The following is a 26,336-nucleotide window of genomic DNA, read 5'->3' as shown; positions in this document are numbered from 1 at the left end:
GCTTTCAGTTAAGTTAAAAGGGAGAAAAGGTGCACATGACAGTTAAAGTAATTGGTAAATGAAATGGTACTGACTTAAATGTAGTATAGGTACAGATAAAGGTGAGGTTAGTATGGGCTGGTATAGTTGAAGGGGCAAGAGTGGCACTTGAGATGGATGTTAGGATGAAGGAGGCCAAGGAAGGGACTCCAGCAAAATAAAATAGCATCCTTAAAAGCCATGGAACTTGGGTTCAACACAGCGCTAGCCTGTAGGTAAAGGGAGATGTTGGGGATTTTTGAATGACCAGGTTTATCCATCCATGCATTGAATCCTCTATAGTTGTTCATTCAAAGAACATGTATCAAAGAACCATCTATAACCCAGACACTATGCTATGGAGTGCCTTGGCAACTAGAATTTGGTTAATGTTTTGACAAAGGCAAAAGAATTTGGATATAATGTTATGGACTTAAGCAGAGAATGGCATGATTGAAACCTTTTTTTAGGAAGATTACCCAGGCAACAGGATGGATTGCACTTACAAGGAGAACTTCGAGATGGTTACAGGAAGGCCTGCTAAAGAGACACTACAGTTATTCAAGGGTGAATTAATAAAGGTCTGGCTTAGAAATGGAAAGAAAGTGGTAAATACGAGAATCACCTTGAAGAAATGAACAGCAGGACTTGATGGTATATATGCAGACAAAGAAAATAAAGCGTTTAAGATGGAAATAATGGTAGAAGATGGCACAAATTAACAGAAATGTAGGAGTTGGGGCATCTATTTGCAAAAAAATAATGAAGATATTTATTTGGGACATGCTGAGGTGACTGAGGCAACTCAGTGGAATACTAAATGGAGCCGTTGCACAGTCAAAGCACAGGTGGGGGAGTTCAAGAATGAAAGGGATGGCTGACATTGTCAAAATCTAGAGAGAAATTAGCAGGAGAGATAAGGTGAGGCATAACATTTCCTAATGTGACTGGGTGTAACTGTGTAGACCTGTAAACTAGATGGATTTGAAAACATCAGAGTGTACCTTTACTTCCCAGAATCCTTCCCTATCAAGCCAAATACTAACTTCTTTTCTATCCTGTTTCTGAGCATCTCTAACAAGCGTATCTTGCTTCACATTTTCACTGCACTTTCCATTTCAGGTTCTTGAAACCTGATACCTGAACTGTGTCACACAGCCTTAGAAGCTTACCACTAATTATCCTGCATGTTATTTGCAGAACATTCAGAGTAAAGATCCATCATTGTCCACTACCTGTAGGTTGAAGTCAAAACCTTTAGTTTGACATGTAATCATCTCTACAAAAAGATCCTAATCTACCTCCCTTCCAGCTTCATCTCATGCTTCTTCCCTAGCCAAATGCTGAGAGGGTAAATGTTTGGATGTAAATTTGTCTTGTTACCTGTATAGCTCTGCCTCCCTCACTTCCAATCTGATGGTCAAGACCTTAGCATTCCCTTGACTCCGGAATTTTTGCAGAGCAAAGAGCGGAGGCTGTTTGAAGCCAAGCGCATTTCCAGACTTTTATGAAATTCTAAGCCCATTGAGAGATTCAGGCTGATGTCGCATTGGGGAAGAGAAGAGAGAAAAGTTTTTGAAGTCAATGAAGAGGACAGAGTGACATTTCACCCAGATGGAAAGAGATTGGAGGTCAAAGAGTAACAAGTACCCAGCTCCATTCCATATCAGTGCCCTGGATAAGCAACAGGACCTCAGAGGGAGAAGTAACAGGGTAACTTGGAGAGGCTGGACTTTCCATGGGATTCTGGCTGCATAAAAGGTTCCAATATAACAAGCTTCTGGGGTTGGCAAAACCATCCTTACTGAGGTAGGGGTGCTTTAGCGGTAGATCAATGATCAGAGTGGTCTCCTCGGTGCTTTGGCACCTGGTAAAACCTAGGGATCTTTAAGTAACTGAGAAAGTAGGGAGAGGAGGAAATATCAAACCTATGAAATTGAATTTCTCACCATAGTGATTAAGACAGGGACTTTTTTTTTAAATTGCATTTTAGGTTTTGGAGTACATGTGAAGAACATGAAAGATTGTTGCATAGGTACACACGTGGCAGTGTGATTTGCTGCCTTCCTCTCCGTCACCTAAATCTGGCATTTCTCCCCATGCTCTCTCTCCCCAACTCCCCACCCCCTGCTCTCCCTCCCCTATTTCCCCTCGGCAGACCCCAGTGTGTGATGCCTCCTCCCTGTGTCCATGTGTTCTCATTGTTCAACACCCACCTATGACTGAGAACATGCGGTGTTTGATTTTCTGTTCTTGTAAGACAGGGACTTTAAATTAATGCCTACCTCAGATTTATTAACTAAGAGTCATATCACTACACACCTTTAGTAGCTGTTCATTGGTGCTCAGTTCTAGACCCATTTTACCTGTCTTTATTCTCTTCTGGTGTCTTCTCATCCTTTCCCATCTTTATACCAGTAGCTTCCAATTTATATTTTTATCGTAGAATTCTCCTCTGATGGCAACTCTCAAATAACTGGTTACCTAATTGATATCTGCATGTGGATGTATCATAGACATCTCAAAATTACCATAGGATTTCTGTTTTTGTGTTAGTTTGCCGAGAATGATGGTTTCTATCTTCGTCCATGTCCCTGAAAAGGACATGAACTCATTCTTTTTTATGGCTGCATAGTATTCCACAGTATATATGTGCCACATTTTCTTTATCCAGTCTAACATTGTTGGGCATTTGGGTTGGTTCTAAGTCTTTGCTATTGTGAATAGTGCGGCAATAAACATACGTGTGCATGTGTCTTTATAGCAGAATGATTTATAATCCTTTGGGTATATACTCAGTAATGGGATTGCTGGGTCAAATGGTATTTCTAGTTCTAGATCTTTGAGGAATGGCCACACTGTCTTCTACAATGGTTGAACTCATTTACAGTCCCATCAACAGTGTAAGAGCATTCCTGTTTCTCCACATCCTCTCCAGCATCTGTTGTTTCCTGACTTTTTAATGATCGCCATTCTAACTGGCATGAGATGGTGTCTCATTGTGGTTTTGATTCAGATTTCTCTAATGACCAGTGATGATACGTTTTTTTCGTATGTTACATAAATGTCTCCTTTTGAAAAGTGTTTGGTCATATCCTTCACCCACTTTTTGATGAGTTTTGTTTTTTTTTTTTACTTGTAAATCTGTTTAAATTTCTTGTAGATTCTGGATATTAGCCCTTTGTATAGATTGCAAAAATTTTCTCTCATTCTGTAGGTTGCCTGTTCACTCTGATAATAGTTTCTTTGCTGTGCAGAAGCTCTTTAGTTTTCTTCTAGGGTTTTTATGGTTTTAGGTCTTTCATTTAAATTTTTAATCCATCTTGAGTTAATTTTTTTGTATAAAGTGTAAGGAAGGGGTCCAGTTTCAGTTTTCTGCATATGGCTAGCCAATTTTCTCAACGCCATTTATTAAATAGGGAATCCTCTCTCCATTGCTTGTTCCTGTCACGTGTGTCAAAGATCAGATGGTTGTAGATGTATGGTGTTATTTCTGAGGCCTCTGTTCTGTTCCATTGGTCTATATATCTGTTTTGGATACTGCATGATATTCTCACTCATAAGCGGGAGTTGACCAATGAGAACTTACGGACACAGGGAGGAGAACATCACTGGGGCCCTTCGGGGTGCTGGGAGGAAAGAGGAGGAGAAATACCTAATGCAGATGACTAGTTGATGGAGCAGCAAACCACCAACCTGCACGTTCTGCAAATGTATTCCAGAACTTCAAGTATAATTTTAAAAAATTACCACAGGAAAGGCTGATCTTCTGAGTGTTTGCTCCCCCTTGTCTAAAGTGCCTCTCTCTCTTCCTAATACAGTCAGCAAACCATGGACCGTGGACCAAAGCCGCAGCACCTGGCTTTGCAAATGGAGTTTCGTTGGAACACAGCCATGTTCATTGCCCTGTGTTGTGTATGGCTGTTTTCATGCAACAATGGCAGAAATGTTACTGCCTGCAAAACTTAAGTTATTTATTATCTGGCCCCATACAGAAAAAGTCTGCCAATCCCTGCTCTTTGCTTTCTTCAATGTCCTTATCACAATCTGAAGTTATATATTTGTTTGATTATTTGGTTATTTATCTGTCTCCTTCATTAGAAGAAAATTCTTTTTTTTTTTTTTTGAGACGGAGTTTCGCTCTTGTTACCCAGGCTGGAGTGCAATGGCGCGATCTCGGCTCACCGCAACCTCCGCCTCCTGGGTTCAGGCAATTCTCCTGCCTCAGCCTCCTGAGTAGCTGGGATTACAGGCACACGCCACCGTGCCCGGCTAATTTTTTTTTTTTTTTTGTATCTTTAGTAGACACGGGGTTTCACCATGTTGACCAGGGTGGTCTGGATCTCTTGACCTCGTGATCCACCCGCCTCGGCCTCCCAAAGTGCTGGGATTACAGGCGTGAGCCACCGCACCGGGCCAGAAGAAAATTCTTTAGCACCTAATAGCACCATTGTGTAGCCATGGTGGGCACTCAATAGTCATTGACTACAATGTATGAATCAGAAGATGAACTATTATATGTTAAAATTTTATTTTGCTTTTCTGTCTTAGGACTTCCCAGCCTCCAGAACTGTGAGAAATGAATTTCTGTGGTTTATAAGCCACTCAGTCAGTCTATGGTTTGTTATAGCAGCCTGAGGGGATTAAGACTGCTTCTGATGTATTTGGAAAAGTATCTTTCTAGATCTCAATGAATAATCATAGAGTGAATAAATGAAGTCATGCTTTTCCTTTTCATCTCTACTTAGTAAAATCCTACTCTCAGAGACCAAAATCTTTGCTTCTGATCCCAGTCCATGATGATTCTTCCTTTCTGTACTGCCTTGTATTGTTTTTCCATCAGTGACTTTCTCCTATTGTAATCTCTAGAAGACTAAGACAAAATCTTATACATCTTCATATTCTTCTTCCTTCAGCTAACAGTACCTTGTGCATTGTAAGTGCTCAATAAATGTTTTTTATTAAGTTGTAAAGCAGCTACCTATTTTTCCACTTCCTTTTCTGCTCAAAAGGATTAGAGCAATGATTGTTTTAGCTGATAAGGCCTGCTTCAGAGACATATTATCAGTGAAGGTTGTCTGGGAGATAGTAATGTTGAGCAGGGATTTGTAAACGAGTCTCCAGCTTCAACATTCATCAGTGAAAGAAGGGGTTACTGAAAAGCTCCCCTAAAAACAAATCTCCTTATATGAAGCTGTCTGGAGCGGTGTAAGCTACTAAACCCTGCCAGGTTTTCAGTCTCTGCCTTGAACATTTAGAGCACATTCTTGCCTTAACCTCCAAGTCAGATTTCTCCATGGTAACGCAGGAATGTTTGCTATTCTAGGAAATATGCCTCACTGCATGCAGTGCTATTTACATTAAGTTCCAAACAAGGCATAAATGCAACAGCTTGACTGTGCTAATTTGTGTGAGTGGGAGGGCCTCGCTTACTTAATGTGGGCCTCTCCCTAATTGTGTCATCCTGTTTCATTTTACAAGCCAACCACAGTGAGATTACATGTTAATAAATGTCGCTTATCTTATACTGAAGGAGAGATGCAGACAGAGAAAAAAGGCAAGAAACAAAACAAGAATTCCTCCAGACCTCCCTTTGCAAGTGCATCATTTTTTCTGCCTTCACACCCTCCGGGTCTGGTTTCATTTAGAAGCTACATTGAGACGAAGCTTCCACCATTTTGTAGAAGGAAATAGTATCAATAACTGAAGGAAGTGGTAGCTTTTCCCTGCAACTTTGTTGACACCTTTACTGAAGAAGAGAAAAATGCTTTGTAAACTTTATTAAATTTCATGACTCCCTGGTGAAAAAGATGTGGACAAGATGTCACAGAATGTTCCTCAACACTCCGATCACAATATACTATTGATCTGAATGGATATCAAGAAGGATTGAAGGAAACACAGAATGATGTCAATCACTGGCATGTCTAGTTGGCGGGACGTTTTTGTTTTGTAAGAATTATAGAAGGTCATAAACATTGTGCAAGTTCACTCCCACTAAAATGAATGTTGTAGAATGTTTTCATAGAGTGGAAAAGGAAAACAGCTAGAAAGCCTGTAAGATCAATTAAATAAAATCATCTTTTTCAAAAGTATCTGTCTTATTTGAAGGACTGAAGACGCTGAAGTGAAATTCCTGTACTCAGATATCATCGTGAGTATATTAAACTCACTATACTCCAGACTTTCACAGCAGGATCACGGGAGATTTATCTACGGGAGGCAGGATAAATGAATGTTCTTCACCTGGACAATTCAGACCTAGAAGTGCAAGATCTGTGAGCTCTTCTTTCTTCTAAGACCCAACTGTTTGTGGTATTGTCAATTGTGAAGGGTCGGTGGAATTAAAGGAAGTGAATAGATCTTTAGAGCTCAAGCTCCTCCATCCTCCAGCTGAATTGCTAAGGGATTCCAGGGATGGCTTTGCTGGAGATGAGGGGATTCTTTAGCCTCTGAAAAACAGGCCCAGAGCTTGGAAATGAACTTTTGCCTTCCACATTGTAAGGGTCTTTCTTCTGTGGTGACAGTTAGCATGGCAGACAAAGGTTTGCGTAGAATATGAAGAAAGTTTAACCGTTACAGTGGAAGTGTACTGTTAGCAGACAAGGGTAACACCTACAACATAGGCTCCAGGTATCACAAACAGCAAGGTGCACCATACATGACCTATGCAGAGGGGAAAGACAACGTGCTTTGTAATCGGTTTTATAATATTTTTCCCCCTAACCAGTCCAAAGAATGGACTTGACAAAGCAGTTAATAGCTGTGTCAGATCATGATTTGCTCTCTCAAGGGGTGACATCAATTATCTGCTCTTCAAGCAATCCTCAGTCTCCACAATAACTAGGATTGCCTTTCCAAATGCAAACCATATGCTTTTATTTCACTTGCTTTTTTTTCCGGTGCCTAGAACATGAAGTCCTTAGCTCAACATTTATGGGACATCCCAGCTATATATTTTATCATTCTCCAATACTTACTTTTGGTGACATCAGTTATTCCCAATTCCTTAACTGTGTTCCACATCACTGTACACATTGCTCCCCCTGTCTAAAAATGACCTTTTCCTGTTTTCTGCCTGGTATACTCAGTCTTAAGGACCAGCAGAGGGGTGACCTCCAGGTGACTTCCTCCTTGGAGATAATCCCCCTTCAGCCGCGGGGTCCTTTTGCACCATTTCTGTCTCCTCATTTATCTCACACTGTATTTTAGTTGTTTACATACTAGTCTTTCAATGTACCCTACATCTTTGCAATGCTAGGATCCCCAAACCAGTGTTTCTCACTGAGCAACTGTTTCATCTCCTAGAGAACACTTTGAAAATATGTGAGTGTGTTTCTTGTCTTTGTTGTTGTCACAATGACGAGTGAGACAAGGGATGTTACAGGACAAAGTATTGCCCCAAATTCCAAATGACTTAAAGTTTGAATGTTCCACTGAGTGAGGATAAGACTGTTTACAGTCATCTGTAAACATCTGAACCTAGAATGTAATTCTGCTACATATATGGGAAATGATGTTAATTTACATTAAATTTTTCCATGAATTAAACTACTTTGTAAATTGAGGAAAGATATTACCAGTCCTTGGGGCCCAATCTTTTTTTTCCTTAAGACATAGACCTAAAGGGAGAAACAAGAAAATATGCTGTAGGAGGCTTTCTTTTTTTTTTTTTTTTTGAGACGGAGTTTCGCTCTTGTTACCCAGGCTGGAGTGCAATGGCGTGATCTCGGCTCACCGCAATCTCCGCCTCCTGGGTTCAGGCAATTCTCCTGCCTCAGCCTCCTGAGTAGCTGGGATTACAGGCACGTGCCACCATGCCCAGCTAATTTTTTGTATCTTTAGTAGAGACGGGGTTTCACCATGTTGACCAGGATGGTCTCGATCTCTTGATCTCGTGATCCACCCGCCTCGGCCTCCCAAAGTGCTGGGATTACAGGCTTGAGCCACCGCGCCTGGCCCGTAGGAGGCTTTCTATTCTCCACACTTGAGAGGACCAACTATCAGAGGCCTCCTGTGGCAGAGCTTTCCAACTTAGGTATTCCAGCACAGTGTACCTCAGAGTGCTCCACCATTGTGCAGAGCTGCTGATGGCCTCAGCTCTCAGGGTGGTGCACAGGCCTGCGGTGGCCACGGGCAATCGCCTCAAACCAGTAGCAGCCGTGATCACTTATCCCAGAATACCAAAGATGTATATTCATTTCCTATGAAAATGGATTTTCTGTGAAAGAGGTTGGAAAACACTGCCTTACAGAATGAATGATGCAATGTATCAGGTTTCTAAAGGTACAAAGTACTGGGTGGTAACAATAACGATAACCTAATTGTCTTAGGCAATGTTAAAAAAGCATATCCATTTAGTACAGTTTATGTGATTTGATGCATTTCTTCTGCCTGGTGGGCATGCAATATTACCCCCTGGACGCTGTACCTATTCTTGTTCTAAGCATCCTTTTAGAATAGAATATAAATAATTTAGTCTCTTTGAAATTATAATGTTTTGGTTCTTTAATGCTGTTTTGAAAACTGATACCAAACCAATTCCTTAATTAGCATCGCAAATACTGAACTACATATATTAATTTCAGTGCTTACCAAAGATGAGGAAAATAAGTCTATGTACAAAATATTTTAGTACTTATGTGCTTGTAAATACAAAATCAGCAAAAAAGTGATTTCATTTCAGAAAGTGAACATTTTGAAAGAAATTATACTCCTGTAAATTCTGAACTAAAATAAAATGAAATAAAATTTTGAAATAAAATAAAAATAGAATGTTAGCATTATAGGAAACTGTAGAGATTATCTGAGCCTATCTTCCCATTTTATGTATATGGAAGCTGAGAAGTGACATATCCATAGTCATAGAGCTAATAAATAATCAGGACAGAAATTCAATTATTATTCTTGGTTGAGCTTTTCCTAATTAAAATGTATCATGAAATATTTTCAAGATTCCCTTAAGAAAATGTCCATATATTTCAACATGTATCTGGCAAAAAGCCTATGAGCTTCAATTTATAGTCATACTTGTAAAATTATATGCACACACGTCATTCCTTGAGTTTGTTAACCAGAGCTTTCCAAGCAAAACAGAGCTGCAGTCTAAGAAGTTTGTAATTGTGGCCGAGATAGTGACTATTTTCCTGCCTTCATAGTGGCCTAAGCACCTAAATTGGCCACCTCCAAGCTAGAGGCTTCATCCATTTACCTCTATACCTTACAAATATTATCATTTGCTATGTGTGCCATGAAATGGAAATGTTAGGAAGCAATGTTTTAAACTAATTCTTATCACTGCTCTTTTATCTTGACCCCAACCTTTCCATATGTGAAACAATAACGTAAACCACCCACATTTTGTCTTCTCAGGAGTCTAAGACCAGTGCAAGAAGATAAGGACACCAGGTAATTGCTCGTATTGTTTGGGTGCAGGTATATTCTAAAGTTCTTTTAGAAAATATCCTTTCGGTAAACTAAAAGTTGAATGGAGGAGAGGAGTTCCCTTTGAGGTAACTTCCCAGAAAATCAATGCGATTATTTTTACCTCAGCGAGTTCTCTTTTTTAATATTAAAACCACATTATAGCCCAGCGCGGTGGCTCATGCCTATAATCCCAGCACTTAGGGAGACAGAGGTGTGTGGTCACCTGAGGTCAGGAGTTTGAGAACAACCTGGCCAACATAGTGAAACCCCATCTCTACTAAATAGAAAATTAGCCAGGTGTGGTGGCACATGCCTGTAATCCAGCTACTCAGGAGGCTGAAACAGGAGAATCACTTGAACCTGGGAGTCAGAGGTTGCAGTGAGCTGAGATCACACCACTGCACTCCAGCAGGGGTTACAGTGAGACTCTGTCTAAAAAAAAATGATATGTTCTATATAATTATAAATGATTTGATGTGGCTGGCAAATTCTTAGGTGGTGCTGTAATGCCCACCCACTAGCCATCACGTCTTTGTGTAGTCTTCACTTCTTGAGGATGGGCAGAACCGGTAACTTCTAACCACTATGGCAAAGGTGAGGGAATGTCACTGCAAAGTTATGCTATGTTACGTGGCAAAAGTGAAAAGGTCACACAGATGTAGTTAATTTCTCATCAGTTGATTTTAAGTTAACCAAAATGGATATTATGCTGCTGGGCCTGGCCTAATGAGCCCCTTAAAAGAGGGTCTAGAAGGGAGAAAAGTAACAGACTCTTTCTGCTGCTGGCTATGAACAAGGAAACAGCCGTAACTTCTACAGCCACACGGCAATAAACCCTTCCAACAGCCTGAGGGAGCTCTAGGTAGTGCCTCCAGATGAGAAAAAAGCCCAGTCTCCACCTGGATTTCACACTTCCGAGACTCCAAACAGAGGTCCCAGCTAAGCCATATCTGGACTCTAGACTCATAGAAACTGTGAGATAACAAAAATATAGTGTTTTAAACTGCGAAGTTTGTGGTAATCTGTTACACAGCAACAGATAACAAATACAATTAGATATTAAAAAGTAGGGCATATGAAAGCATGAAGCAAGTGCCTCTGGATATGCTGATGAGCTCTCACCTGCACTTCCATGCTAGCTGGCTCCTCCAACAGATGTAGCAGCTGCTGTTTCTCCTGAGACAGCTGTTCTACAAGCTTCTCCTGGGCAGCCAGGCTCTGATTCAGTTCTTCAATTCTCCTGAAGCAGAGGAAAAGTAAAGACAATAATTATGACCACGATGCTATCATTACCTTATTTCTCAGCCCATTACAAAGATAGCATGGTCTAATTCAGCAGGTTCTTACCCTTTTGGATCATTGAACCTTTTGATACATTTCTTTAGAAACCCGTGTATTATTTAGAAACCTCTGCCCCAAATAAATACAGAGACGACTTTTTTTTTTTTTTGAGATGGAGTTTCACTCTTGTTACCCAGGCCGGAGTGCAATGGCGTGATCTTGGCTCACTGCAACCTCCACCTCCTGGGTTCAGGCAACTCTCCTGCCTCAGCCTCCTTAGTAGCTGGGACTACAGGCACATGCCACCACGCCCAGCTAATTTTTTGTATTTTTAGTAGAGATGAGATTTCACCTTGTTGACCAGGATGGTCTTGATCTCTTGACCTCATGATCTGCCCACCTCGGCCTCCCAAAGTGCTGGGATTACAGGCGTGAGCCACCGCGCCCGGCTGCACGGACAACTCTTTTGCTTGCATTTTTACCAGGTTCATGGACCTCCTGAAGCTTATCCATGGATCTGCAGACCCCAGGTATTTAACTCTATTAATAAGGGCCTAGAATTTTTTGGTGGTGGAGGGGTGGCTGTTCCACTCGAGAAACGTTTCTTGGATAACCATTTTGTGTACTCAGTGCGCTCCATCAAGTACTGGGAACATGGAGTTGGAAAAGTACAGTCTCTGTTTTGCAAAAATTTGAATTCCTCCAGCACCTGTGCTAGGGATTTGAACAGTAGGGAGACACACAGCTACAGTCACGTACCACATAACGTTTCTGTCAACATGATGTCATCATACTGCATGAATGATGGCAGCCCAATAAGATTATACTGGAGCTGACAAATTCCTGTCACCCAGTAAAGCCCTAGCTGCAGTAACACCACAGTGCAATGCGTTTCTCACTTGTTTGTGGCATCACAGGTGCAAGCAAACCCAGTGCACTGACAATTGTATAAAAATGTAACTATACATAATATATGTGTAGTGTATAGTACTTGATAATAAGTGTTACTGGCTTATGTATTTACTATATTATACTTTACTGTTGTTTTAGACTGTACTGTTTCTACTTATTAAAAAAAGATTAACTGTAAAGTAGCCTCAAGTTCCTTCAGGAGCTATTTCAGAAGAAGGCATTGTTATCATAGGAGATGACAGCTCCTGTGTGTTATCGTCCCGGAAGACCTTCCAGGGGACAAGATTTAAAGGTGGAAGGCAGTGATATTGATGATCCTGACCCTGCGTAAGCCTAGGCTAATGTGTAGGTTTGTGTTTTCGTTTTTAATAAAAAAGTTTAAAAAGTAAAAAAAAAAAAAATTAAAAACGGAATAAACCTTTTCTAGAATAATGACATAAGGAAAATATTTTTGTATGACTATAAAAGGTGTGGTGGGCCTTCACGCTCATTCACACCACGACTCACTCACTAAGTCACCCAGAGCACCTTCCAGTCTGCAAGTTCCGATTCTGGTCAGTCCCCTAAACAGGTGTACTGTTTGTTATCTTGTATACAGTACTTTTACTGTATCTTTTCTATGTTTAGATTCAGAAATGGTCACCATTGTGTTACAGTTACCTACCATATTCAGTATAGTAATATGCTGTACAGGTTTGCAGCCTCGAGGCCATAAGCTATACCATATAGCCTAGGTGTGCAGTAGGCTATTCCATCAAGGTTTGTGTAAGCATACTCTGTGATGGGCACACAGTTAAGAATGGATTGCCTAAAGATGCACTTCCAGAACATATCCCTGAAGTTGAGTGATGCATGATTGTATAGAAGCAAATAATAGTAATAGAATATAATAATTGCTACCAGAATAGAGGCACTATATAGTATGGTGAGTGCTGCCATAGAGCTACTAACATTTGGGAAGAAAGATAAATAAATGATTCATTTGACTTGAAGGAGTGCAGCGATGCTCAGGAGAAGAGATGTGAAGGACTGTGTGGTTTCAGAGTAGACAGACAACCTACCGAACGGGAGAAAATATTTGCAAACTATGCATTGGACGAAGGTTTAATGTCCAGCGTCTATAAGAAATGTAGCCAAATTTACAAGAGAAAAACAACGCCATTAAAAAGTGGGCAAAGAACACAAACAGACACTTAAAAAGACATACATGCAGCCAGCAAGCATATGATAAAAAGCTCAATAACACTGATCACTAGAGAAATGCCATCAAAACTGCAATGAGATACCATCTCACACCAGCCAGAATGGCTATGGTTAAAAAGTCAAAAAATAACAGACGCTAGTGAGGTTGCAGAGAAAAGGAAACACTTAGACACTGTTGAGGGGAGTGTAAATTTGTTCAACTATTGTAGAAAGCAGTATGGCAATTCCTCAAAAAATAGAAAGCAGAACTACCATTCAACCCAGCAATCTCATTTCTGGGTATATATCGAGAGGAATATAAATCATTCTACCATGAAGATATATACGTGCAAATGTTCACTGCACACTCTTAACAATAGCAAAGACATGGGTGGTTTTCCAGGCTCAGAAGGAAGAGATTGAACAAAGGAATGAAGGCATGAAGACCCAGTGAATGACTTGGGAAGAGTCACTGGAACACAAGTCCAGGGGGAAGAGGCAATGGCTGGAGAAGAGACTGAAAATTCAGACTCGGGTTAAGTTATGAAATACTGTGCTGAAGTATACAAACCATGGGTTCAAATAAAGTTATTGATCATCTATGTTCTAGGCATATTCTGTTTGTATATATTAGAGTAAGGTTCTGTCCAGGTCCTTGAAAATGTGCCAGGTACTAGATGAAATGTTTCCAGTTGTGATTACTATTTCTGTATGAGTGTATCAGAAAATGATTGAACCTTAGGAGAAAATACTTGGCAGAAAGGTAAGGGGCACCAGAAAGTCAAGTCAGAATTTCATAAACCAAATATAAATTCATTTAGAGTGTGAGGATCAACTAACATTTGGGAATAAGAAACAATTTTTTTTTTTTTTTTTTTGAGATGGAGTCTCACTCTGCAGCCAGGCTGGAGTGCAGTGGCACGTTCTTGGCTCACTGCAACTTCTGCCTCCCAGGTTCAAGTGATTCTCCTGCCTCAGCCTCCTGAGTAGCTGGGACTACAGGTGCGTGCCACCATGCCCAGCTAATTTTTGTATTTTTAGTAGAGATTTTTTGTATTTTTTGTAATTTTGTATTTTTAGTTTCTGCAATAGCCCAGACAGTAGATAGTGGTGACTTCAACAATTGCCCAGTTACCTTCAGGACAAAGTCCAAGTTCCGTTAATGGCATACAAAGCTAGCACAATCAGACCCCTATTCCCAAAAAAATTACCTCTTACTTGTCTTCCACTTGCTCCAGTTATGTATAATTATTTAAAGTTCTTGAAATATTCCTTTCCCTGTGTCTTCCCTCTACAGTTTCTCCTTCTGTATAGAATCTTTCCTTTCCCTATCCACTTTCTACCTATTTATCCTAACTCCTATTCATCCTTCAAAGCTCAGCTCAGGCTTCATTTCCTCTGGGAAACCTTCAATGGCATTATCTCAGTCTGTTTGGGCTGCTATAACAAAACCCCATAAACCAGGTGGCTTATATTGGATACAATGAATTCTCAATTTCTCTTCAAAGAATCAGTCTGTCAGCATGTTCAGTTCTTTGTCCTCCATTTTTATTTTGAGATGAAGTTTTGCTGTTGTTACCCAGGCTGGAGTGCAATGGCACGATCTCGGCTCACCACAACCTCCGCCTCCTGGGTTCAGGCAATTCTCCTGCCTCGGCCTCCTGAGTAGCTGGGATTACAGGCACACGCCACCATGCCCAGCTAATTTTTGTATTTTTAGTAGAGATGGGGTTTCACCTTGTTGACCAGGATGGTCTCGATCTCTTGACCTCATGATCCATCTGCCTCGGCCTCCTAAAGTGCTGGGATTACAGGCGTGAGCCACCGCGCCCGGCCTGTCCTCCATTTTAAAGTTTAACTTCCTTGCAGTTTCAGTAAACAGCCTTCTCCACCTGTTCTAATCAGTAGTTCACATCTGTTCCCCCAGTCCCCTGTTCTGTCTTGACTCATCCTAGTGACCTGCCCTGGTCACCTGCTCCAGTCACCTGCTCTGGTCACCTGCTTTGATCTAGGTCACCACTGGGTACCTTCTCTGACCTGCTGTTAACTGTCCTTCCCACCAAACTACCCACCCTGCTACTTCAGCTCTTACCCCTGCTCTCTTTAAAATAGCCAGTTGGGATTAGTCTAACCCGTGCAGTCTAACCATAGCCAATAGCGGAGTGATAGAGCAGTAGGTTTGACCTCCGTCAGGAAAAAGACCCCTTTTCCTCCCTTGTCCAGGGGTGCACTCACCATTGCTGCGTCCATGAGGTACACCCTTCTACAGAAGTAAACTACCTTGCTGAGAGGATTTATCTTCAAGTGCTATTTCTTCTGCGGCATCAAAATTTTACATATAACACTTAGAAACAACAAAAATTTATTTCTCACAGTTCTGGAGGTAAGGAAGTCCTAGATCAAAGCACTGACAGATTCAGTGTCTGGTAAAGATCCACAATCTGGCTCCTCAGGGTGCACTCCCACTATATCCTCACACGGTAGAAGGTGCTAACTAGCTCCCTGGAGTCTCTTTCACAAATGTATTAATCCCCAAATGATCCAAGATGGCCAATCGCTAACATCTCGGGATTGCAGCTCTCAGTGAGAGTGCAGAGAACTAGAGGATGCCACACTTTCAGACAAATTCTGGTCACTCACGGAGCAGAAGATTCCCAGTGGAGGAACCACACCAGTCGCCAGCGCAACTCTTGTGGCTGGCGCAGCAGTTTTGCTGGCACCTCGGCGCGGCAGCTCTTGGAGCAGAGTAAACAGGGCCAGCTCCCCTTCTGACCGAGGTTTGGAGGACCCACACGGGTCCCCAGCACGACTCCTGAGGCCGGCGCAGCAGCTGTGATGGCACCGCAGCGTGGCAGCTCTCGGCGCAGAGTAAACGAGACTGGTTCCCCTTCTGACCGAGGTTTGGAGCCCCAGGAAGGCAGAGTCGCCTATTACGGACACAAGGAGGAAGCCAGACGGGAGATTCCCAGGCAGAAAAGCACCATCAGTCTTAAGGCCGCTGTTCTGGCCCTGGGAACTAACAACTTGGACATCCAATCAAGAGACCTAATCTGAAAGTAGGTAATTTCAAAGACGACAGGAGGATAAATTTACAATGATGGGAAGAAACCAGCGTAAAAAGGCTGAGAATACTCAAAATCACAACGCCTCTCCCTCTAAAGATGATCACAGTTCCACATCAACAAGGGAACAAGGCTTGATGGAGAACGAGTGCATTCCATTCACAGAATCATGCTTCAAGGAATGGATAATAAGAAACTTCTGTGAGTTAAAAGAACACGTTGTAGCCCAACGTGAAGAAACTAAGAACTTTCAAAAAAGGTTTGACGAAATCCTATTGAGAATTAGACAACTTAGAGAGGAATATAAGTGAATTAATGGAACTGAAGAATACAATACAGGAACTCCGAGAAGTATGCACAGGTTTAAACACTCGAATTGTTCAAGCAGAAGAAAGGATATCAGAGGTCAAAGTCCAACTTAATGAAATAAAACAAGAAGACAAGATTAGAGAAAAAAGGATAAAAAGGAATGAGCAAAGTCTCCAAGAAATGTGGGACGATGTGAAAAGACCAAATTTATGTTTGATAGGTGTACCTGAATGCGACGAAGAGAATGAATCCAAGCTGGAAAATACCCTTCAGGATATTATTGGGGAAAACTTTCCCAATCTAGCAAAGCAGGACAATATTCAACCCCTGGTAATACAGAGAACACCACAAAGATATTCCTCAAGAAGAGCAACCCCAAGGCACATAATCGTTAGATTCATCAGGGTTGAAACAAAGGAGAAAATACTAAGGGCAGCCAGAGAGAAAGGTCAGATTACCAACAAAGGGAAGTCTATCAGACTTACAGCAGATCTCTCAGCAGAAACTCTACAAGCCAGAAGAGAGTGGGGGCCAATATTCAACATCCTCAAAGAACAGAACCTTCAGCCCAGAATTTCATATCCAGCCAAACTAAGCTTCACAACTGAAGGAAAAATAAAATCTTTTATGAACAAGCAAGTACTCAGAGATTTTATTACCACCAGGCCTGCTTTACAAGAGCTTCTGAAAGAAGCATTACACACAGAAAGAAACAACCAGTATTAGCCTTTCTAAAAATATACCAAAAAGTAAAGAGCACCAACATAAAGAAGAATTTACATCAACAAATGGATAAAACAGCCAGTTAACATCAAATGGCAGTAATCCTAAACTTAAATAGACTAAATCCTCCAATCAAAAGATACAGCCAAAACCCAACGGTATGCTACATCCAGACCCAGTTCACATGCAAGGATACACAAAGACTCAAAACAAAGGGATGGAGAAAGATTTACCAACCAAATGGAGAGCAAAAATAAATAAATAAATAAAAAGCAGGAGTTGCAATTCTCGCATCTGATAAAATAGATTTTAAAGCAACAAAGATATAGTGGTAAAAGGATCAATGCAACAATAAGAGCTAACGATCCTAACACCCAGGTACATAAAGACTCAGACTCAATGAGACAGAAAATTAATAAGGATATCCAGGACTCAAACTCAGATCCAGAACAAGTAAACTTAATAAATATTTATAGAGCTCTCCACTTCAAATACACAAAATATACATTCTTGTCAATACCACATCACACCTACTCATAGGTTTAAATGAAACATTGATTAGCCATTATTAATACCCTTTTTTTTTTCAGAATAAAGCAATATTTCCATTCACCCTCCCTCTTTCTCTTCCTCTTTCTTCCTCTCCTTTACTCATTTGTTTTTCTTTCCTTCTCTCAAAAAAAGAAAAAAAGAAATCAACTTGTAGACCTCAAGATCCAGGTCGGCAATGTCTCTCTCATTGCTTGATTTCCTTCCTTCCCTTCCCTCCCTCCCTCCCTCCCTCCCCCCGTCCTCCCTCCCTTCCTCCCTCCCTTCCTTCCTTCCTTCATCCCTTCCTTCCTCCCTCCCTTCCTTCCCTCCCTTCCTGCCTTCCTCCCCCCCCAAAGAAAACAAATGTATTAATCCCATTTGTGAGGATTTCATCTGAGTGTCTAACATCTAATCACCTCCTAATGGCTCCGCTTCATAATGCCATCACCTTAAGAGTTAAGATTTCAACATATGAACTGGTGGGGGGTGGAGCGGGAGAAGGGACACAGAACATTCAGACCATAGCAGACACCTTGCTCTTTTAATGTGGAATGGATGACCCCCCAATATTTCCCCAGAGCACCCCACGCTCTTCTATCAGGAGACTTATTAAAATCATGTAACGTGTTTCTTGGTGAGAAGAACTAGGTCTTTTGTTTCTGTAACTGAAGTGCTTAGCCTGGTATCTGACGTGTGATGTGCCCAGTAAATGTTTGCTGAATAAGTGAATCCAGGCCACTATTTGCCCACTGAATCCAAGAAGTGAGTTTCCTTTTCTTTTCTTTTCTTTTTTCTTTTTTTTTTTTTTTTTGAGACAGAGTTTCGCTCTTGTTACCCAAGCTGGAGTGCAATGGCGTGATCTCAGCTCACCGCGGCCTCTGCCTCCTGGGTTCAAGCAATTCTCCTGCCTCAGCCTCCCGACTAGCTGGGACTACAGGCGTGCGCCACCATGCCCAGCTAATTTCTGTATTTTTAGTAGAGACAGGTTTCACCTTGTTGACCAGGATGGTCTCGATCTCTTGACCTCGTGATCCACCCGCCTCAGCCTCCCAAAGTGCCAGGATTACAGGCGTGAGCCACCGCGCCCGGCCCGAAGTGCGTTTTCTTAATGGATACCATTGAAAAGTCAATCCTGAAAAGAACATCTTTGGTTGTGAGCCCATAAAGTCTTAGAAATAATGAAGCTCCCACTGTCAGTCCCTGAAAGGGAACCGTGAAGCTGCTGTATGTCTTGAAAATGGGCAAAAGATAAGTGACAAAAAGAGCACTGAAGGTACCTACTTGTCCCTCTGGGCCAGGGCCTCCGTGTATCGGTCGGGATTGACCTGGTCTCCTGGTACATCTTCCCAGTTTTTGGTGACTCCCTTCAGTTTCTCTGAGAGCTCCAGGTTACACTCCTTCTCTGCTTCCACCAGAGCTGCCATCCGCGCAGCTTCATTCTTTGCCAGCCTGGATTCCTGGAAAAAGAACAAAAGCGGAGAGGCTGCAAGGCTTTACCTAGGTTAGAAGCCCTAAGACCCAGGAACACGGATGAATTTGGGCAGGAAAGTAGGGACGGAAAAGGTGAATGCCAGAGGCAGGGCAGTAGGAAAAGAGGTATTAATACAAGAGTACCCCCAGCTATGGACTTCGAGAATTCCTCCTCACCTCCTGCAGAAGCTGGATCTTATTTTCCAAGAGCTGGTAAACATGCTCTGTCTCCTGCTGTCGCTCCTCAAACTGGCGCCGGAGCTCAGCTTCATTGTGACTGCTGAGATTCTCCACATCAGCCCTAAAACCACAGAGTATTAGCCAGATATACAGTAGCAATGGAACCATTAAGGTTGTTCCAGTAATGCAGTGACACTGATAAGAAGAAAAACGGAGCATTTTTTCTATCTACAGTTATCTGTGGAACTGATCTCTCTCTCTCTCTCTCTTTTTTTTTTTTATTGCGGGGGGCGGGGAGGTGATGGTGGGAGTGGAACTGATCTCTTCAACTTTTTCAGGTTGAAAACATTCCAAACTTTTAGAAACTCTTTTTTGTTGTTTGCCAAGTGGTATGTACTTGACTTCCTAGTGGCTTCATTATTGCTATAGCTTCCAGAGGAACTTTCATTTGGAAGGCAGGTAGTCAGCAAGTGGTTTATATTCACTGCCATCTGTCCTGGGACTCTTCCATCGATTCTGCTTCTTAGGATGCTTTGCTAGTTCCTTGCTTTTCCTGCTGTTTGAAATTCAAGTGTTCTTTCCATTTAGGTTGCTGGTACAGAATATCCATTTGGGCAGCCACAGAAATGCTCTCTTCCTTTAAAGCCAGTAATTCATAGCAGGCTGCCCTAAATCTGTGCTACCCACCCAGAGTTCTACCCAGCTTTCCCATGATCCCATACAGAGACATTTAATCCGTGAAAGCTCAAGATTTTGGCTGAGCTTTGCCTGTCTGATATCCCTAGGATTGAATGTCCAGGCGCTAACATGAAGCGGGTAAGGTATCACCAATTTATTTATAGTGAACAGCTGCTCTTAGATGTCTAAGGATTAGAAATTTGGGGGTAATATCAGATGCCGAATGATTTTGATTCCTCTTTGGTTTTATTCCTGCTTTAAGCCATTTGTTGAGAACCGTGAGACATCTTCTTGTTCTCAGGACAAAGAGGAATATTGAAGTATAAAGGCTTATGGGGCACTGAGACCAGAGATACTTCAATATGTGTCCCGGGAGAACAAAGGATGCTTCCCTAAAGATTATAGGATTCTCTGTTGGATAGTCAACACTACTCAATACCATCCCAGGGGCTATGTTTAGCTTGAGCTCCCGTCATTACATAGCGCTTGGAGGCATGAGGATCTTGGCTGTACAAGAGACAAAAGTCAAGGGTATAATCCAAGACCTTCAAATAGGCAGACCCCAGGAATCAACTTTTGCTCTGAATCTGTATTTGACTCCATCCTCCTTGCTGGTGCAATAGGTAACCACTAACTACGATCGATAGAGAATGGAAGTTACACGTTTTCTCAGTTACACCGTTAACCAGGAATGCCTTATTTAAGATGCTACAGCTGCTTGAAGTCAGAAGACCCTGAACTTTATGCCAGAAGATGAGGGCTCTGTCACTGATTTGAGAAGAACATACCTTAGTTTTCTCATTCCCCAAAATAGAATAATGTCACCTAATTCAAATGACATTTTAGAAAGTTTTTTTTAAACAAAGCATTACACAAATGTCAAATGTTACTAATTGTTATTATTATGTTTTTCTAAAATCTGTTGTCTTATTTAATGCCTTAGTATGTATTTAGCAATATCAGCACATCGTGTATAATTTAATTCAGTTTTAAACATTTTGACTGGATTGTCACCCTAAATATCAAGAAATACTGTAGATCCAGAAAGAATGCCAGATCAGATTGACTGTGTACTGATCCCAGAACATAATCTGAAACTTGTTTTTTGCATTCATATGTTATTTTCTTTTACTTTTTCAACTTTTATTTTAGCTGCAGGGGCTACCTGTGTTAGGTTTCCTACCTTGGTATACTACATGATGCTGAGGCTGGGGTACAAATGATTCCATCACCCAGGTACTGAGCCTAGTACCCAATAGTTAGTTTTTCATCCCTTCCCCAACTCCCCACCTCCCCACTGTAGTAGTCCCGTTTCTAGTGTTGCTATCTTTGTGACCATGAGTACTTGTTTAGCTCCTGCTTATAAGTGAGAACATGCTACCACATTTGATTTTGTTTCTGCATTAATTATCTTAGGATAATGGCCTCCAGTGGCATCTGTGTTGCTGCAAACATGATTTCATTCTTTTTTGTGGCTGCATAGTATTCCATGGTGTATATGTAAATTGGATGTACCACATTTTCTTTATCCAATCTACTGTTGATGGGCATCTAGATTGATTCCACGTCTTTGCTATTGTGAAGAGTGCTGCAGTGAACATGTAAGTGTATGTGTCTTTTTGATAGATTTGTTTTCCTTTGGATATATACCTTGTAAGGGAATTGCTGGGTTGGATGGTAGTTCTGTTTTAAGTTCTTTGAGAAATCTCCAGACTGCTTTCCACAGTGACTGAACTAATTAACCTTTCCACCAACAGTATAGCATATAAGCATTCCCATTTCTATGCAGCCTTGCCAGCAACTGTTGTTTTCAGATGTTGCAGGAGTAAACATTCTGACTGGTGTGAGATGGTATCTCATTGTGGTTTTGATTTATATTTCCCTAATGATTATTGCTGTGGAGCAATTTTTCATATATTTCTTGGTCATTTGTACGTCTTCTTTTGAAAAGTGTCTGATCATGCCTTTTGCTCATTTTTTAAATGGGGTTATTTGTTTTTCATTGTTCAATTTTTCAGATGCTAGTTTGCAATTTTTTTTCAGATTCTAGAGGCTGTCTGTTTGCTCTGTTGATAGCTTCTTTTGCTGGGCAAAACTCTTTAAATAAATCCCACTCATTGCTTTTTGGTTCTGTTGCAATTGGTTTTGAGGACTTAGTCATAAATTCCTGAGGCCAATATCTAGAATGGTGTTTCTTGGGTTTTCTTCTAGGATTCTTTTTTTTTTTCTGAGGCGGAGTCTCAGTCTGTCACCAGGCTAGAGTGCAGTGGCACAATCTCAGCTCACTGCAACCTCCGCCTCCCAGGTTTAAGTGATTCTCCTGCCTCAGCCTCCCAAGTAGCTGGGACTACAGGTGCGTGCCACCATGCCCAGCTAATTTTTGTATTTTTTAGTAGAGATGGGGTTTCGCCATGTTGGCCAGGATGGTCTCAATCTCTTGACCTTGTGATCCTCCTGCCTCGGCCTCCCAAAGTGCTGGGATAACAGGCATGAGCCACCGCGTATAGTTTGAGGTCTTGCATTTACATCTTTAATCCATCTTGAGTTAATTTTTATAGGTGCTGAAAGGTAGGGGCCCAGTTTCATTCTTCTGTATATGGCCGGCCAGTTATCCCAGCATCATTGAATAGAGGAGTCTTTTCCCCACTGCTTATTTTTGTTGACTTTGTCGAAGATCAGATTGCTATAGGTACATGGCTTTATTTCTGGGGTCTCTATTTGGTTCCATTGGTCTGTGTGTCTTTTTTTTTGTGTGTGTGTGTCAGTAACATGCTGTTTTGGTAACTGTAGCCTTGTAGTATGGTTTGAAGTTGGATAGTGCGATGCCTCTGGCTTTGATCTTGTCATTTGATGAATGGCATTGGCAGTGTGATAGGAATAGTGTCAAACCTGTAGATTGCTTTGGGCTGTAGGCCATTTTAATGATACTGATTCTTCCGATCTATGAGCATGGAATGTTTTCCCACTTGATTGTGTCATCTACGATTTCTTTTAGCAGTGTTTCATCGTCTTCCTTGTAGAGATCTTTCACCTCCTTGGTTAGATGTATTCCAAGGTATTTTATTTTTTTTAGTGGCTATTGTAAATGGAATTGCTTTCTTGATTTTGACTGTTATTGGTGTGTAGAAATGCTACTGATTTTTATACATTAATTTTTGCATTCCGAAACTTTATTAAAATCCGGAAATATTTTAAATAATTTCAATAATACTTGTCATTTAACACCAAGTTTTTAAAAACCTATACATTATAAAACTAACCATTTTAACAATGCAAATATATACAAAGAAAAATATCAAGTCTTCTCCCTATCATGGACTGTGATCTCACTTTTCCTCAATGTACTACAAATATCACTCAGCAACTTTTCCCCCTTATTTTATCAAGGAATTCCCACTAGGACAACAATATAGAGCTAACTCATTCCTTTCAATAACTGCAGAATAGTCCACAGTGTGGTCATTCCAAACTTTCTTCAGTCAATGCCCTATTGATGGACAATTGTTTCTAGTTCTTTGCCATTACAACTAACGATGCAGTAAACATCCTTACACATTTATCCTTTCACACTAGTGCTTTTATTTATAGAAAACAGATTCCTTCTAGGGATTGTTTGATCAAAGGGAATCCCCCTTTTTTATTATAATAGGAAGCACCACATACTAAAAGTGTTATCACAATTTATACTGCCACTGAGAGTGGTGAGAGTGCCCATTTTCCCCAAACGTTATCACAGACTTTGTTGTTATTATAGGCTGACCGATACTTTTTGATAAAGCTTATCTGCATTTGTCGCTACTAAAACTGGAAACATTCGCTGTTTCTAATTAGTTGATTGCTGACTAATAGGAAGTTTGCAATCTTATATCTGGTGAATTTACCAACTTATGCCAAGGTCCATCTGACTTAGTAATAGACAGAGAACCCAAGAGAAATACAGCACATGAAAATGTATTGTTGGGCCAGGCGCGGTGGCTCATGCCTGTAATCCCAGCACTTTGGGAGGCCGAGGCAGGTGGATCACAAGGTCAAGAGATCAAGACCATCCTGGTCAACATGGTGAAACCCCGTCTCTACTAAAAATACAAAAAATTAGCTGGGCATGGTGGCGCGTGCCTGTAATCCCAGCTACTCAGGAGGCTGAGGCCGGAGAATTGCCTGAACCCAGGAGGCGGAGGTTGTGGTGAGCCGAGATCGCGCCATTGCACTCCAGCCTGGATAACAAGAGTGAAACTCCATCTCAAAAAAAAAAAAAAAAAAAGAGAGAAAGAAAGAAAGAAAATGTATTCAGTTCCTGAATCAGACCCAGGATTGAAATGCCACAGATAGGTTAAGGAATTTGGTTCCAAATCTATCGCTCTCCGATTACCAACCCAGACTCTGGAAAAGACCAGCGCTTAAAATTGCAACTCACCATGTTTTATCCAGATGCTGCTTCTTGTCCTGAAGTTCTCGTTTCAAGCTCTCCACTTCAACCTTCAGCTCAATGTTCTGAAAAGCACACAGACATTAATCGTCATTAACTGCCATGGACCCTTTATCCTGGATCCAGGTTCCTATTTGAGTCCTGCCTTGGTCTACAGTCTCTCACCTCTTCTCTGCCCTCTTTGTGACCCTTGACATAATTGGGGATTCAGCCGGATCAGCAATCTAGTCAAGGAAGAATAAACTGTACAGCTTCAAGGTTTCCCCTGAGCTACTTACTGATTTTCCCGACCTATTCATTATTACCCCTGGATCATGAACACTGCTTGAGCCTACCCATTCTCTAAACCATTGCAGGACAGGGTATATATTAAAATAAATGGTTTCTTTCTAATGCAGGTATGTTCCTGAAAACCAAATGGCTAGAATAATACTTTTAATAGCCGAGATTCTGCTGCTACACTCCAGCCTGGGTGACAGAGCTAGACGATCACACACACACACACACACAAAAACCGAGATCGCATTCTATTAATAGAATAATACTTTTAAATATCTGGGGATTTAATTATTTAAAAAAATTTTTGGTTGTAAACATTTTTGAAAACAATGATTTATTATAAAATTGTAATTTTATAAATTAGGTTTGCTTAAGATGAGAGGGGACTCGGATGGTAAAGTAATACAGGGAACAATTAATTTTTATTGAGGCCAGGGAGTAACAAGATTTGGGAAAACAGAAATAAGGAAATAAAAACATCCCAAGTGTGTCTGGTGCAGGTTAAGTGGCTTAGTGTGTGGTAAGGAGTGTAGAAGTCAGGTGCGGTGGTGGCTCACGCCTGTAATCCCAGCACTTTGGGAGGCCGAGGCAGGTGGATCACAAGGTCAACAGATCGAGACCATCCTAGTCAACATGGTGAAACCCCGTCTCTACTAAAAATACAAAACATTAGCTGGGCATGGTGGCGCGTGCCTGTAATTCCAGCTACTCAGGAGGCTGAGGCAGGAGAATTGCCTGAACCCAGGAGGCGGAGGTTGCGGTGAGCCGAGATCGCGCCATTGCACTCCAGCCTGGGTAACAAGAGCGAAACTCCGTCTCAAAAAAAAAAAATTTTTTTTTTTAAAAAAAGGAGTGTAGAAAATAATTTGTAATTACTTTGTGAAAATCCTGCTAAGACAACTAGACAGGCCGGGCTCGGTGGCTCAAGCCTGTAATCCCAGCACTTTGGAAGGCTGATTCAGGCAGATCACTTGAGGTCAGGAGTTTGAAACCAGCCTGGCCAACATGGTGAAACCCAGTCTCTACTAAAAATACACAAATTAGCTGGGCGTGGTGATTCATGCCTGTAATCCCAGTTACTCAAGAGGCTGAGGCAGGAGAATTGCTTGAACCCAGGAGGCGGAGGTTGTGGTCAGCCGAGATTCTGCTGCTGCACTCCAGCCTGGGTGATGGTCACACACACACACAAAAAAAACTGGATAATAATAGGCAGAGATCGAAGACTCATCAGGGAGCTTTAGGCATTGCCATGATCAGGTCCATGTTGAAGAAGGAATTATGAAGAAGATGGGTGGGTCAGGGACAACTGAACAGAATAGGGAGGGGCACTATCTAAGGACAAGAGGTACAGAAAGACTCAAAAGACATTTCAGAGGCAGAAGCCACAGGCCTTGATGACTTGTGAGATTCAGATTAGACTGGAGGGAGGACCAAAGACGGTGCCGAAATTTCTAGCATGTCAGTGGGAATGCGTTCTATTAACTAAAATAGGGGCAGGTTTGTGGGGATTCTGTAGAATGTTAGTTGAGGGATTACTTTATTTCAGCTTAAAACTCAGCATGCAGAGATGAATCAGTCCCTTCCCTGATGAAGTCCGTCACACAGTGTTAGGCAGGAAGAATGTTACTAGCTAAGGAAGTGTTTAGATCAGAGGTTGACAGAGAGACTGAAGGTGCAGCAGCTAAAGCATGGAAAGTCGTATTGCGGGTCCTAGAACAGTAGGAACGACTTTCCTTTATTGCTGCCATATAATAGCCACCAACATCTAGACTTCTAGAAGTGCAGGGCAACACGCAGTGCCAGCATACTGACTACCATACTTGTGAAGGCATTTCACACCACATCTTCATGCAGGGGGT

General features: G+C 41.5%; 1 protein-coding gene across 1 annotated transcript in view; it reads right to left on the bottom strand.

The window, feature by feature from the left end:
• The window catches only part of LOC100395293 (myomegalin), a 201,819-nt gene that overhangs the window by 89,081 nt on the left and 86,402 nt on the right, over positions 1–26,336 (bottom strand). Inside the window, 4 exon segments of the mRNA XM_078332881.1 lie at positions 10,567–10,684; positions 18,726–18,901; positions 19,092–19,215; positions 24,187–24,263. Coding sequence (XP_078189007.1) covers positions 10,567–10,684; positions 18,726–18,901; positions 19,092–19,215; positions 24,187–24,263 — 495 coding nt within the window.

Source organism: Callithrix jacchus, chromosome 7, assembly GCF_049354715.1.
Source record: "Callithrix jacchus isolate 240 chromosome 7, calJac240_pri, whole genome shotgun sequence".
Lineage (NCBI taxonomy): Eukaryota > Metazoa > Chordata > Mammalia > Primates > Cebidae > Callithrix > Callithrix jacchus.
This window is presented reverse-complemented; position numbering and strand designations above follow the sequence as displayed.